Source organism: Electrophorus electricus, chromosome 22 (genome assembly GCF_013358815.1).
Source record: "Electrophorus electricus isolate fEleEle1 chromosome 22, fEleEle1.pri, whole genome shotgun sequence".
Classification (NCBI taxonomy): domain Eukaryota; kingdom Metazoa; phylum Chordata; class Actinopteri; order Gymnotiformes; family Gymnotidae; genus Electrophorus; species Electrophorus electricus.
The window spans coordinates 9,950,676-9,963,467 of record NC_049556.1 but is presented as its reverse complement, the minus strand read 5'-3'; the positions used below and the strand labels follow the sequence as shown (position 1 = coordinate 9,963,467).

Genomic DNA, 12,792 nt, shown 5'->3' with positions numbered 1-12,792 from the left:
AGTGATGTCATGGCTGGAAACGCCGCTGCCCGCCCCGTTTTCAGCGCAAGGGCCCCGTCTCCGTGTGTGCTCCACGTAGCATTGGGTTTCCTGCAGTCTCTCTTAATGATAACGTCCTCCTCCCAAACGCATATAGCGAAAAGCTTTACACACTAGTTATTATAGTCGTCCGTCTGCCATTGGGCTTCGCAACTAGCGTCCCTGACGTTTACGGACGGCCGTGCTTCTTAAATTGTTCGATGCGTACTTCTAACACACTGGAAAAGCTTTGTCGTTTGTACCAGCTCTGATATAGATTAATTCTACGCTAACGACACTTACCTCTTTTTGTACTGTTATCAGGCATTTCTGAAAATCTGGATTTCCTGTTAAAATTCCTAACACTGGCTGAAAAATATTTGTAACAAGACTTTTATTATGCTCCATAGGCACAAGTCATTGGTAACTATTAAATTATATATACAACTATATAAAGGCTTTCTATATTACTTTCTAAGACTAGGCTGAAACAATGAAGAATGCAGTTTATGAAGCATACATGAAATATATGCAAAACCTTGAAAATGTATATTATTTGCATATAGATTATTAAGCGTCAGTTAATAACTATAAATTATATGTACAATTACTCAACGAATTTAAAGACTAGTACCTATAAAATAAATGATGAACAACATGAAGCATACATGAAATATGCTCAAAACCTTGAAAAATGTACATTAAATGCATATAGCTTATTAACTGTCAATAAATCATGAATAAGCACATACGAAGTTTGAGGACCATGGCAACAGATTTTGTTTTATTTGTAGAGAATCAGATTCAAGTGGTTTTCAATTTCTGCATATTAGTACATCCTCTAGCAATGACATTTCATAACATGTGTCAAATATTTTATATAGTGTAGTTTTCAGCACTACAGAAGTAGGCTTTGTAAATATGGCTCTTGGTCAGACAACTGTCTTCCAAAACCACACCACTATGGGAGGTTTCTATAAAGTCTTCAGACAGCTGAGAAAATCAGGTCACGAGGTGTTCAGGACATGGCGTCTGTTGTTATTGTGTCAGGGTCCTTTGATGTATTCAGTGTGGCATCCTCCACTCCTACTGTTTCGGATACCTCCGAAACAGCCTGGAAAATACAAGTTGTCTTTAACTGCTCAGATACTGAACGCTGAAGATTAAGAGACTGGGCAGTGGTTTTCAAAGGATGGAAAAGAATTATCTGAGAAACCCAAGATGTGCAGCACCAATCAAACTACTATAAATAATCTTTAGTTTCATGAGATTAAGGTATTACTGTATATGGTACTCTGAAGAGGATCAAATGTTTGTTACGGTTTGTTTTACCTTTTTTGTGTTACATTCTCACAACATGCATAAAATTCAGAAATGATTTTTTAAAAATTCTGCAGTGCTTAATTCCAGAGCTGCAAGTCAAGGCATGCTGCCACTTTTTTATGAGGTACCACCCACGCTGAAAAGCCCAATGTCTCAGCACACTGGGAGGACACACTAACCACTCGATCTGCTACACAACTGCGCATAACAGTTGGTGGAGGGACTGATGGAAGGGCAGGCGTGTGTGCCCACACGCATTCCTGCACCGCAGGGCCTGCTGACTGTAAACCTGGCAGCTCGGGCCCAAGTTGCGTTTGCGTGCGGCACATCTTGATCGGTGCACCGCTTTGTAACGGGAGAGAATGCAGATCGAACTAAGTGTATGTTCCGTGACTGCTGACGCAGACACTTACCTGGTCCGCTGCAGACAAGTCATCCACGTCCGAGAGCTCGGGGTCGTGCGCCGAGGATGCCCCCGTCAGGATGTCCATGGGGGCCTCGGCTATGGCGCGTATGGTCTGGTCCTCCAGGGCCAGGGCGGTGTCAAAGAGCAGGGGCGACGGCGGACACTGCATCCCCTCATCCCCCACCACGTCCAGATCCTGCAAAACAAAACAAAACAAAAAAACAGCATCGCTAGTAACTTTCAGCTGACCTCTATAGCACTACGGCTAGGCCTCTAACATAGAAGAAAAAATGGAAGGTGTAAAATTAGGGACGCCTTTGCTATACTGCAGTGTGTCATCTGGTAACAGCTGCTCGACCGCAGGGAAAAAAAACCTGCAACTGTACAATTTATTTTGCATATGCTTAACCTTTTTTTCATCTAAGAGCATCAAAGGGCAGCTAAGAGATGCTAAATTTAGCCAAAATCTGCACCTTTTCTTAAGCCAAGTTAAGTCACCTTTAATTTAAATGTACTTTACCTACCTCAAATCACCAACAGCTATCAGAAAAGAGGAACGTACGTCACTGAACTCCAGAGGCAGGCTCTCGGTGGGCTGGAGCTCCGCGGCGCTGAGGTACATGTCCATGGGGGCCGAGACAAGCGGCTCCGGGGCCAGGGGCTCCTGCTCGGGCTGGTACATGGGCGGAGGTAGGGAGAGGTGCAGGGGGCAGCGTGGCTCCTCTGACAGGCCCATGTGAACTGGCCGGTCACAGGGAACATCCTTCAGTCCAGGACACATCTTGAACAGCACCTGGCTGCTGTCTTGGTAAATGTCTATCGTCATGTTTAAAGAAAACAATAAATGGTGGGTGGTAGTGTGGCAGGGATATGGTTATATGATAAGCATGGGATGTCTCTTCAAACTGAATAGATTTTTCCCATTTGGTACAATTGGGAAAATCAACAGACCATGAAGATTTTGATGTTGGCCGCTGTTTGAAACCAACAGCTACAGCAAGTTGCTGGCCTTGATTCAGGGCTCAATGACTAAAGGCAGAGGAAGGTAGCGGATGTGTGAGATTGTGAACACAAACACGACCAAATACATGAAGATATTCATGCTCACTTGTGAGGGGTGTACAGCCTTAACTCTGAAAAGGATACGAGACACACAGTGTCGCGTCATTGGCAGGCACTGGTTTGAGCATCGCGTGCCTTCCACAAAGGAAATACACCTCTGGCTTGGCCTTATTGAATGAGCCTGTGGAAATATCACATTAAAACTGAAATAACATTAAATAATAAGACAAGTGTTTGTGATGGAGAGAGTCTTCCTTATTTATCATCTTAAAATTTTGGATGGGGAAATAGAAGCATTAAAAATAATTGTTACATTGTTATACTAAGAGATCGACCGCTGCCCAAATCTAAAATTGAAAACTGTTGTCCATTTTTTTAAGGCATTTAACATTTCAAAGTGCGCAGCTGGGTTTGGGGGAATTAGCATTTCTACTAATTCCATTTTCTGTACCCTGATTCACAGAGATACATTTTGTTCCTGAACCACTTCCAGAAGATGGGACCCTAACTTCTGCGTGAAAGAACAGAGCAGTGGCAGTGACAAAAAGCAATGCCAAACATGGAGCAACGAGGAAATAAAAAGCCTCATTAAGATCTGGTCCAATGAGCAAATCTGCTCTGTGCTGTAAAAACGCAAAATACGCCCAAGATTCTAAACGCCCTTTCTGCAGCAGAGGAACTCTTCGCAGTTCTCAGCTCTTCCTGCGCAAAAATACCACCCCATTTAACCCAGTGTAGAACACTGTGCCAGTTAGCCATTATCATGTAGTTAGTGTCGCAAAACATACAACATAAAATCTGTCCAGTCATGGGTAAATGTGACCATGAGCCAGAACTAAAATGCAAAGTATTATTATTATTATTTACATTTATATAGTGCCTTTCTCAGATTCAAGGACACTTTACCGACAGATATCAGCTGTAAGTAGCAGCTTCTCTCTAGACCAAGGGAACCGAACTACAAACAAAAACGAACCCCTAAATTCTTTACTGTTAAGTCTACTATAACACTAAAGCACTCAAATCATAATACTAACTAGTCTTGCCACATTCCAAATACTGAAGAACAAACTGGACACAGACCCGGCCGGTGCCAGGAGAACCGCACCTGTGTGGCTCCGCCCTCTGCAGCTGCCTGCCTGCGCTCCCTGAGCTGCCTGTGGAGCAAGGCCTCGACGCCGTAGCGACGCCGGTAACGGCGCAGTGCCTTCAGCTTGCGGAGGTTCTCCCGCTCTTTCATGGACAGGCCCTCGGGCCCCGTCAGAAGGCTGCTGCCTGCACCACCCACACACACCACACCATGAGATTACCCTTACTGCCCATGTACAGACAGACCCTGTGCCAGCATATATACTCAACAGCTATAATATAGTTCCCACTACACTCAATTATGCATCCTCAAGTGAAGTTTAAATATCTCTGTAGTATGTTTACAGAAAGCACATTGTTTTAAGGGCAGGGGGGAATGGAAACAGAGCGTTTAGTAAAGCAGCTTCACCTATCGTGTCATGCTCAACCTTGCGGCTGTGCAAATAGCGTCGCTTTTTTTCCTTCAGCAAGTGCTGCAGTCGTTTGAACTGGTCTATGTAGAGTGACTGGAGTCTAATGAGCTTCTCTCGAGTGATCAGGGCCACCTCCTCGGCCGTGTACACACCGGCATGCCTGCACATAGCGCAGAAGAAAGCCCGTGTGCAAGTGTAGTTCAAAACAACGCAGACACTAAACCTACGGAAGTGAACAGCAAGGTCTCCTCACTTGAGAGGATCTTCGTGGTCGCTGTCTATGCTGTCTGCTTCACTGTCAGGATCTCCTCTCCACATCTGATCCAGCACTACTGGATCATGCTCCTCTTCACTCCAGCTATCTTCATCTGGACAAAGAAAGAAACACTGATTCAGCGAGGCATTATGTGAACATGCCCTGACTTTTATCTACAAGACGCCATGGTTCAGGTTCCGGTTCCATTTCATTATCTACACTGTAGTCAGTGATTAGTCACTAATTGAGTGAAGTGACGAGTGATGCTGTAAAGTGGCTTGCCTAGTATGCGGCTTGCTTCGCTGCGGCCGTCTTGGCTAAGATCGCCTGCCTCTGCCCTGCTGTAGCAGCTGAGCTGAGACAGCAGGATCTCGGGGGATGGTCCTGAGGAGGAGGCCTTGCGCATCTGCGCCTGGAGTGCCAGAGCATTTCTGTGTGCATGCTCAGCACAGAAGGCCACACTGGTCAGGGAAAACGCAACACTGTATCAACTGAGTCATGAACATAAGAAGACTCACAGCAAACTGAAATGAAAAAACATTTTCTTATGATAAATAACACAAGCATCACAAGGATTAAAAGTACAAGACAGCCTGAGCCATCCGAGCAGCGAATGTGTTTACCCATCTTTCTTCTCGGGTTTTGGTGCTGCATTGGGACAGCGCTTGCCATTCTTATTGGAGACATAGCTGCATTGTTTGTAAGGAGCATTCTTGTCTTCCAAAATATGTTTAATGCAGAACTCCCAGCCCTCCAGGCGAGGCTGTGAACAGGGTCTCTGGGTGTAGGCACAGGCCTGGTGCTCCTGTGCACGTGCGGTCTGCGTGACCCTGCTCTTGCTGGACGGCAGCACGTGGATCCGAATCCTGTTCATCTCTGGTTCTGTGTGAAAATGACGGACCGGTCAACTCCAATGTTGCTAAGTAGGTAGCTAGCATACAAGAGCTAACTCTCAGTCCGTTTGATCCTGGAGTCCCGTTACCTAGGTCAGCCAAGCTAACACTAGCTATATTATTAGTAGCGTACTTGTTCATAAAACACATGGAGACACGTTTGCAGCAATGCAAAAAAAAGATACTCTGCTTCCAGCACTTCCAAATTTTAACTATTTTAGATACCCATCTTAGCTAACGTCCTGGGTTTTAAACGCTGATTGCTTTTGGACACATCACGTAAGGGAGCTAAGCTAGCTAATTTAACATGTGTATTATCGAATCTGAAGCTTTTCTAACAACTCGACCGTAATACCAGCCCCAACTTAATATAAAACAAAATATAACATACCTAACTATATTTTATTATTATTATTATTATTATTATTATTATTATTATTATTATTATTATGGGTTTAGACACTTAGCTAAGCGTTTTAATTGGTTCATAACAAGGCACCACATGACTTTAACGCGGCCGTCGGGACACTCTGGTCGGCCATCTTTGAGCCGCCACTAAGGTTAGCAAGTTAGCTAACCTAGCTAGGTCGGCTATCTCGACGCAAGAAATGGGGGGGGGGAGCTATATCGACTTTATCGAAAATAAATATTATACCTATTGTACATAACGTAAAATATTAACATTATTTTTGAGAATTAAATAAAATGAACACTTACCAATTATGCACTCTGTGGTTGCCGAACACTGGCCCCGTTTACTAAGGCAAAACCGACACAATACTTTCTTGCTAAGCAATGACTATACATTCTCTATCCACAGCCCACCCACGTTTGCGTGGATTGGATCGCGATCTTTCACCGAGTCACATGATTGAACAAAAACTTTCCCCATTGGCTGTTACGTTGTTCAATCTAAACTATAAAATTAATATGTATTAAAATTAAACAACAAAAAAAGATGTACTTTGCATAAGCCACCACACACACGTCATTAAAATGAATACACAAACGGGCATTTACATAAAAATAGAAAATTTAATATATTAATATGTTAAATTAGTGTAGTTTATGAAATTTTACTTTTTGCACAAATTAGGTTCTTCCATAAAGTTGCCATGCCTTGTACATTCGTCTCAATTTCCTGAGATTTGGCTTGGGAAGGTCCTGTGGGTAAATAGGATACAATTTAATATGGACTTTGCATTCACAAAGTGTTTTTTTGGTTTGTTTGTTTTATTTGTAACATACTCTAACACACTGGGTGAATATACACAAATGATACACAATACACAACTGCACACATTTTCATAACAACTCCCCTAGATAAACAACTCGAGAAATAACTGTTCTGGGATGCTTAATAACTACACCCAGTAATGAAGTATCCAGCTACGGTAGCCAAAAACCTGCACCTGACCTACTTTATCCAAAAATAGGTTGTGTAATAAATGTAAGGGATGAGAAATACCTGTTCATCATCCAAGTGGAGAAGATCAACTAGCGGGACAATGGAGGGCCTTCCATGTGCACACTGGAAGGGCAGCTGACAGGATGAGAGTGATGCTACCAGGCTGCAGCACTCCTCTTTACTCAACACATGGTTGAACTTAATGGCTCCTGACAGGACAAGAATGGTTTAACTCAAAAGAAAATATTCCTTCAAGTACATTCCTTCAAGTACATACATACATCCTTGTTTTAAGAGAAAAATACTAGGTTTTTGTATTTATTTATTGCTGCAAAAAAGTGCAATGCAATGAACTGCAAGGTGGATTCAAGATACTGACCATGGCACGCTTGTGAAGCAAGGACATTATGGACTGTTAAAGGCAGAGAGCCTCTCACTCTTCCTGTTGAGTGCAGGAACTTAAAAAGGAAAGTCGAATGAAATAAGATTGTGTCCATTATTTCATACAATACTTCCAATAGTCTACGTTTGCTTTAATCATGAAATTGTGGCATAACTAGGTGTTATCCAAACTCTCTAAAGAACTGAAGAAAAAAAACAGGTGTGTACTGGGCAAACCTGACTTACCCCAATGTGCTCCCACAAGTATTCCTGAACAAGCAGAAGAAGAATCAATTACGCCCAATTTTAATTAAGCTTCAGACTCAATTTAGAGACCTGCGTAAGGGTTTTTAGGAGTGCATGCCTGACCTTTGCAACAGACTTGATTACAGTGTGCCTGCCTCGTCGCTGCTCCGTGCTCTCTTTCTCGATGAAACATGTGGGGAGTCGCTCTAGGAGCACATGCATCTCCTCTGTCTGAGGGAAGCTTATTTCTATTGCAAGGCCTCTTAGGAAGGGCTGATACAACCTGTAGAATCATAACATATGGAGTTATCGCATAGTATGTATGACAGAGGAATTGCATATAGGTCTTTAGAGGCGATGTGAGTAATTTTTGGACACATATTAAAGCCTTGCAGCATGGCTACCCTGAATACCAGGGTAGCCATGACCTCAAGAGTCTCATCTGACCTCAAGAGTCTCATCTCTTCCTCTGTCAAACTGATCTCCAGGGGAGGACTCACACTCGAGGAGCACAGCCTCTTCTTACCTGCTGTGTCTGGGTCATCTTCATAGGACTCTATGAAGACAAAAAGTACCAAATGGATGTCTACATTTCTTAGTGGTAACATACCAGTCTGTAGCTAGCTAAATGGTGGTATGCACTTGCAAATCTGTGGTGCCTGAAAACATTGGTTTTGTTTTTTGTTGTTGTTTTTGTGCTGGAGATTTGCATATTTGCTTTCTGTGTCTGTATCTGAAAGGAATCTAAGTACAAGTGTCTTCATTAAAGTTACAGGTTTTACTTGTTACAAGCCCCTCTAGGCGGACCCTTTCGTGAGCTGCATGTTGATCAACCAGCACCAACAGGTTTCCTGAATTAGTGAATAAAAATAAACAAATATCACAAATGTTTGTATGCATGTTCACCAACAAAGTAGAAATTTACTAATTTGCATGAGCTAATTATAAGGCAACTATTAAAAAACAGACTTTATGTCTAATAAATGCAAAATATATATTTTACCTTCACTATGATCTGTTGTATTTATGAGACAGGCAAGAAATTTCTTGTCGACTTGATGAATAACCTGAACAGCAACAAGTTATGCTGAGTGAAAGCACTTTCAGTTGTATGTGAGGGGAACATTCTGTCTGTGATGCAATTAGTTTGCCCCAGAAGTTAAATAAATAACTAAATACTTGGTACACTTGCCTTCATGGAATGGATCATGTCCTTAGTGAATCGGTAGGGGAAAAGAATGTTATGGATTTTCACAGCAAGGCCTTCTGCATGACTGCTGGTCACATCTATAGCAACCTTTACAATCAGAAGGCAATTAGATAAAGTCCACTGAATATCAAGAAAGCCAAGCTCCATACAGCCACATGATCTTTTGAATAGTAGAACCTAGTTGAACAAAGGACAGGCTGACTTTTCCTTTGTATGCAATGAATATTTTGGCAAAAACAATCAAACAGTGCCACTTTGTATTTTGCTGGCTCTAAAACTCGTGATGGTTTGTGCTGATCCCTGCATACTTTACATATAATCACAGAAACGGGAATGCTGACACTGCTTACTTACCTGAGGGGGTCGCACAAACACTGGATTGTTCCATTCAGAGAAAAGAGTTGACAATGAACTAGGACCCCGGTCTTCATCTTAGAGAGAACAACAACAGTGCAATCAGCAGGAGCACACTTCACACTTCAGATTGTTTTCATGCCCACTCTGACTTAGTACCACTGACATATATTACCTCTGTAGTCTATGTCTGAACTAAGGGCTCTCTCTGCTCTAGGCTTTGGAAGAAAGGGCAGTACAATATCTGTATGAAAAGGGTAACACCTGTACTCAAACCCTACAGGCAAAGAAAAAACGAATTTGTAAGTCAGTAAACATACATCTTACTCGTGGTATCAAGGATGATTATAGGAAACAATATACTACATTGTGCTGGGTTAGAAAGATGTGGTTCAAGCGGAGGTTTAAGAGGAGGTATTCATGCAGTCTCAGTGCATCAATGTATTAAGTATTTGGAATATTTTTCCTACCTGTTTTAGAAACAACACTGACCGCCATATTGGTGACATCTGTGGAGCAGGGTACTTGCGTCTCCAATAAAGGGGCGTCATATTTACTGAGTCCTGTCACTTGGTTGATGTAGACCATCTTTCCCAGTGAATCATCATAATGTGTCAGCCAATCATCTGATAACTGCACTGTCTCATCACTCTTATGGCCCTGACTTTCACTTGGCGTCTGCTCCTTATATCCTGTTTCGGAGAGCAAATGGTCATGCAGTGACAGGGGGTTAACTATTTGACCTAGCAGAACATCTGACCCTGGGGAAATAATATTTTTGGAAGCAAGCAGAGCATCACTGGTCACAGAGGTAGGCTTTGATGTGCGCTGTCCACAGGGAGCAGTGAACACGGGTTCATCTGAACGGTCACTCTCGAGCAGATCAGTTGTTCCTGAGCTCTCCCCTTGTTCTGAAAAAGCCTCATTGCTCTCTGACATGCAGTCAATAGATATACCTGTAAACCTCTGTGTATAATCTGGACATTGTGTCACAGAGTTTGGCAGTGTCTCAATGATGACGTTACCTTCATTTGCTGTGTCTTTAAGTTCACCTTCATAAGGTTTCTTGCATTCTACGTTGTCAGCTTTTAAGTGAGAAAGCTTGGAGGCTAATGATACTGTCCTAGCTGATGTGGAACATTTTATTTTGGTGTAAGCAGAAAGTGTGTGTGAACTATCCTTTAACAAAGAGCTGCCCACTTCAGTGTCCTCTACTTGCCTCTCCTCAGTGCTGAGTAAACTGCTTTCTGTATGCAGAGCAGTAACTGCAGAACAGTCGAGAGGCATCCTAGAAACCGTCGGACAGAAACAGTCAGTGATTTGTGTGCTCATAGATTGGTGTTTTGTTTCAGCACCCTTCCCAAACATCCTCTTAAATTTGTCGAGAGATCCAGTTTCAAATGACAGTGTTAATTTGCGGCGTGGTGGAACCCTTGCAACCTTTGTCCCAACAACTTCATTGTTGTAGTCAACCTTGTGACTCTGAGCACAGAGTGACAACTTTCTCTTTGGTGCACACCCAAGGTGGGGTTCTGAGAATCTCCTTAAACTATCCTGTGTCTGCTTGTGACCAATGATAGCAACTTTAGTATTTTCACAATGTGTCATTTTATTATCATTAAGACTGAGTGGCAAACCATTATCTTTCACAATAGGGCACTTTGTCTTTAGACAATTGTCAAGCATTTCTTCCTCTTTGCCATCTTTAGTCTGCAAAACTGAATTGTCCTGCAAACATCTGTCAACACCATCAGACTGAATTTCTCTTTCTGTGTCTGAATCTGTACTTGCCCTGCACTCTGCATTTGAGGGCACCAGTTGAAGAATGTGTTCTGCACTTTGAATCTCCCCATCCTGGATGTTTGTTTTGTCAATTGTTGTTTCCCATGTTGTGCTACAAGGTCCTGTGTCTTTGAAGTCACCTTCGGTGTTTTTATGACATGCTACTGCTGACACAGTCTTTGAATTCCTGCCTGGACTGCCTGCCAGATCACTAAAAATACTCCCAAACTTTTGGATATCACTTATAGAAAATTCTGATACCAAGTTCTCTTTTGTGAGGAATGCTTTAATGCCTTCCTCAATGCAGAAGAGGACACTATCCCAATCTTTAAATTCTATAAGACTCTTGGCAGGCTCCAAGCATATGTCATACTCTGAGTAGTGGCATTTGATGTTGATGACATAAACTCCATGTAAATCAGCTCCACTCCTTTGTTTAGGGCTTGAAGTAACAGGAAAGGCATTAGGACTGTTTTGTGCACTTGAAGTACCCAATTTCCTGAGAAGACAGTTCAGTAGTTTGTGAATGCGTGTTTTAAAAAGTAGTCTGCTGTTTACGAATAAGAACTGTAAGCTGTTGCTGTAGTGACCCTCGCGGCCAATGTGCCCGGTCATTTGAAAATGCCCATAGCTGTAGTTCACTTCTCCAAGTTTCTGAGCTCTTCCCAAACCATGGATCTGAACAAACCTATAGTAAGTATTCCTGGCCTTGGAAAGCTGCACCAGCATGGCACCAGAACAGTCTTTTTTCACAGTGAATGAGACAGATGGATGCATTAAGGAAATGGCCTCCACTCTTTGACGAATGCGCTCAGTCTCCAGCATAGCATCCATCCTCTTTCTCCTGACTGGCATGTTATAAAAGAAGTTGCTAACTAGAACAGTAGTCCCAGCCGAGGGCCGAGTGGTCTGTGCCTCAAACACGTCAGACACCTTACCTTCATTAAATGTTTTAACAAATGTTTTCACAGATATCTTAGTCCGGGAAGTTATTTCTACTAAAGCTGCAAGGGAGGCAATACTGGCAATCGCTTCCCCTCTAAACCCATAAAAGTGAAGATTATCCAAATCCTCGACTGAGCTGCATTTGCTTGTGCAGTATCTGATCCCAACCCTCTCCATGTTCTCCTGGTCCATCCCTGAGCCATTGTCCATCACCTGAACTGTGCAGGCTTCTATGTCTATCTTCACAGCAACACATGTTGCCCCTGCGTCAATGCTGTTCAGGACAACCTCCTCCACACACTGCTGCAAGGAGAAAATGGCAATTCCAGAACGTAACTTTGCTTGAACTTCTTTTGATAGACTCCTGATCATTCTGAAACACAACAGACCATCGTTAGCTTTAACAGCCAATTACTCACAAGTAAAGACATACAATAATATACAACATAACTGAATTTATGCTGATAATAAACAGGGCAAACATTCTTCTTAGCTGAGGTCTAGCTACATTTAACTACAACTACACTTTTACCTTTACAATCGGATATTGCGGAGATAAACAGTCGAGAATGGGCGTTTTTTGCTTAAAAGTGCACAGACGTCACTGATCAATATAGAGCGTAAACGTCCAGCATGCCAGTTAGTTAACCTAGCTACTAGCTCATCCCTTCTTAAATACAAGCCGTGAGAGCTAGGCTAGGTTAGCTAACTAGCGTTATGTAGTCTAGGACCAATTTCGCCGTGTACAGCGCTGGCTCGCTGCTCCAGTCATGTTAACAAACGTCGTCAACCGTAGGTACTACGGCTAGCACACCGCATCGAGAGCAAAGGAATAAATGCAATAAAAAAAAATGAACAGCTACCGAGCAAGGACACTTTCTTTAAAACAATCCGAGCGAATGCATCGCAACGAACTGTTACGACTGTTATGATTTTAAACGGAAGCGCCATGGTAACCATTATGACGCGCAGCCGACGTTTTTCCTGTGACGCACCAAGATTTTAA

The 12,792-nt window shown here is 42.7% G+C and overlaps 2 protein-coding genes and 1 non-coding gene across 5 annotated transcripts; all 3 read right to left on the bottom strand.

Moving 5' to 3' along the window:
• Window positions 1–774: 774 nt before the first annotated feature.
• Window positions 775–6,391, bottom strand: kansl2 (KAT8 regulatory NSL complex subunit 2). The gene is made up of 10 exons (XM_027011990.2): window positions 6,178–6,391; window positions 5,191–5,449; window positions 4,850–5,028; window positions 4,565–4,679; window positions 4,308–4,471; window positions 3,918–4,084; window positions 2,894–2,990; window positions 2,310–2,563; window positions 1,755–1,943; window positions 775–1,132 (listed from the first exon to the last, which is right to left on the bottom strand). Exons 2-10 carry the CDS (start codon window positions 5,439–5,441, stop codon window positions 1,037–1,039), a joined length of 1,512 nt encoding a protein of 503 aa, XP_026867791.2. The 5' UTR covers window positions 5,442–5,449; window positions 6,178–6,391; the 3' UTR covers window positions 775–1,036.
• LOC113578621 lies at window positions 2,638–2,772 on the bottom strand. Its single transcript, XR_003410781.1, has one exon. It is a non-coding gene; the product is annotated as a small nucleolar RNA SNORA2/SNORA34 family (small nucleolar RNA).
• Window positions 6,392–6,445: 54 nt separating the features above from the next.
• On the bottom strand, window positions 6,446–12,788 carry mlh3 (mutL homolog 3 (E. coli)). 3 transcript variants are annotated; one of them, XM_027011933.2, is made up of 13 exons: window positions 12,319–12,760; window positions 9,530–12,159; window positions 9,235–9,336; window positions 9,060–9,136; window positions 8,688–8,792; window positions 8,499–8,562; window positions 8,278–8,346; window positions 7,943–8,051; window positions 7,619–7,778; window positions 7,496–7,519; window positions 7,248–7,326; window positions 6,929–7,077; window positions 6,446–6,624 (listed from the first exon to the last, which is right to left on the bottom strand). In XM_027011933.2, exons 2-13 carry the CDS (start codon window positions 12,156–12,158, stop codon window positions 6,553–6,555), a joined length of 3,639 nt encoding a protein of 1,212 aa, XP_026867734.2. In that variant the 5' UTR covers window position 12,159; window positions 12,319–12,760; the 3' UTR covers window positions 6,446–6,552. The 3 variants fall into 3 exon arrangements, with proteins under 3 accessions (XP_026867734.2, XP_026867735.2, XP_026867738.2); XM_027011934.2 differs by lacking the exon at window positions 9,235–9,336 and having other exon boundaries at window positions 12,319–12,758; XM_027011937.2 differs by lacking the exons at window positions 6,446–6,624; window positions 6,929–7,077; window positions 7,248–7,326; window positions 7,496–7,519; window positions 7,619–7,778 and having other exon boundaries at window positions 7,988–8,051; window positions 8,269–8,346; window positions 12,319–12,788.
• Between the last annotated feature and the right edge of the window lie 4 nt (window positions 12,789–12,792).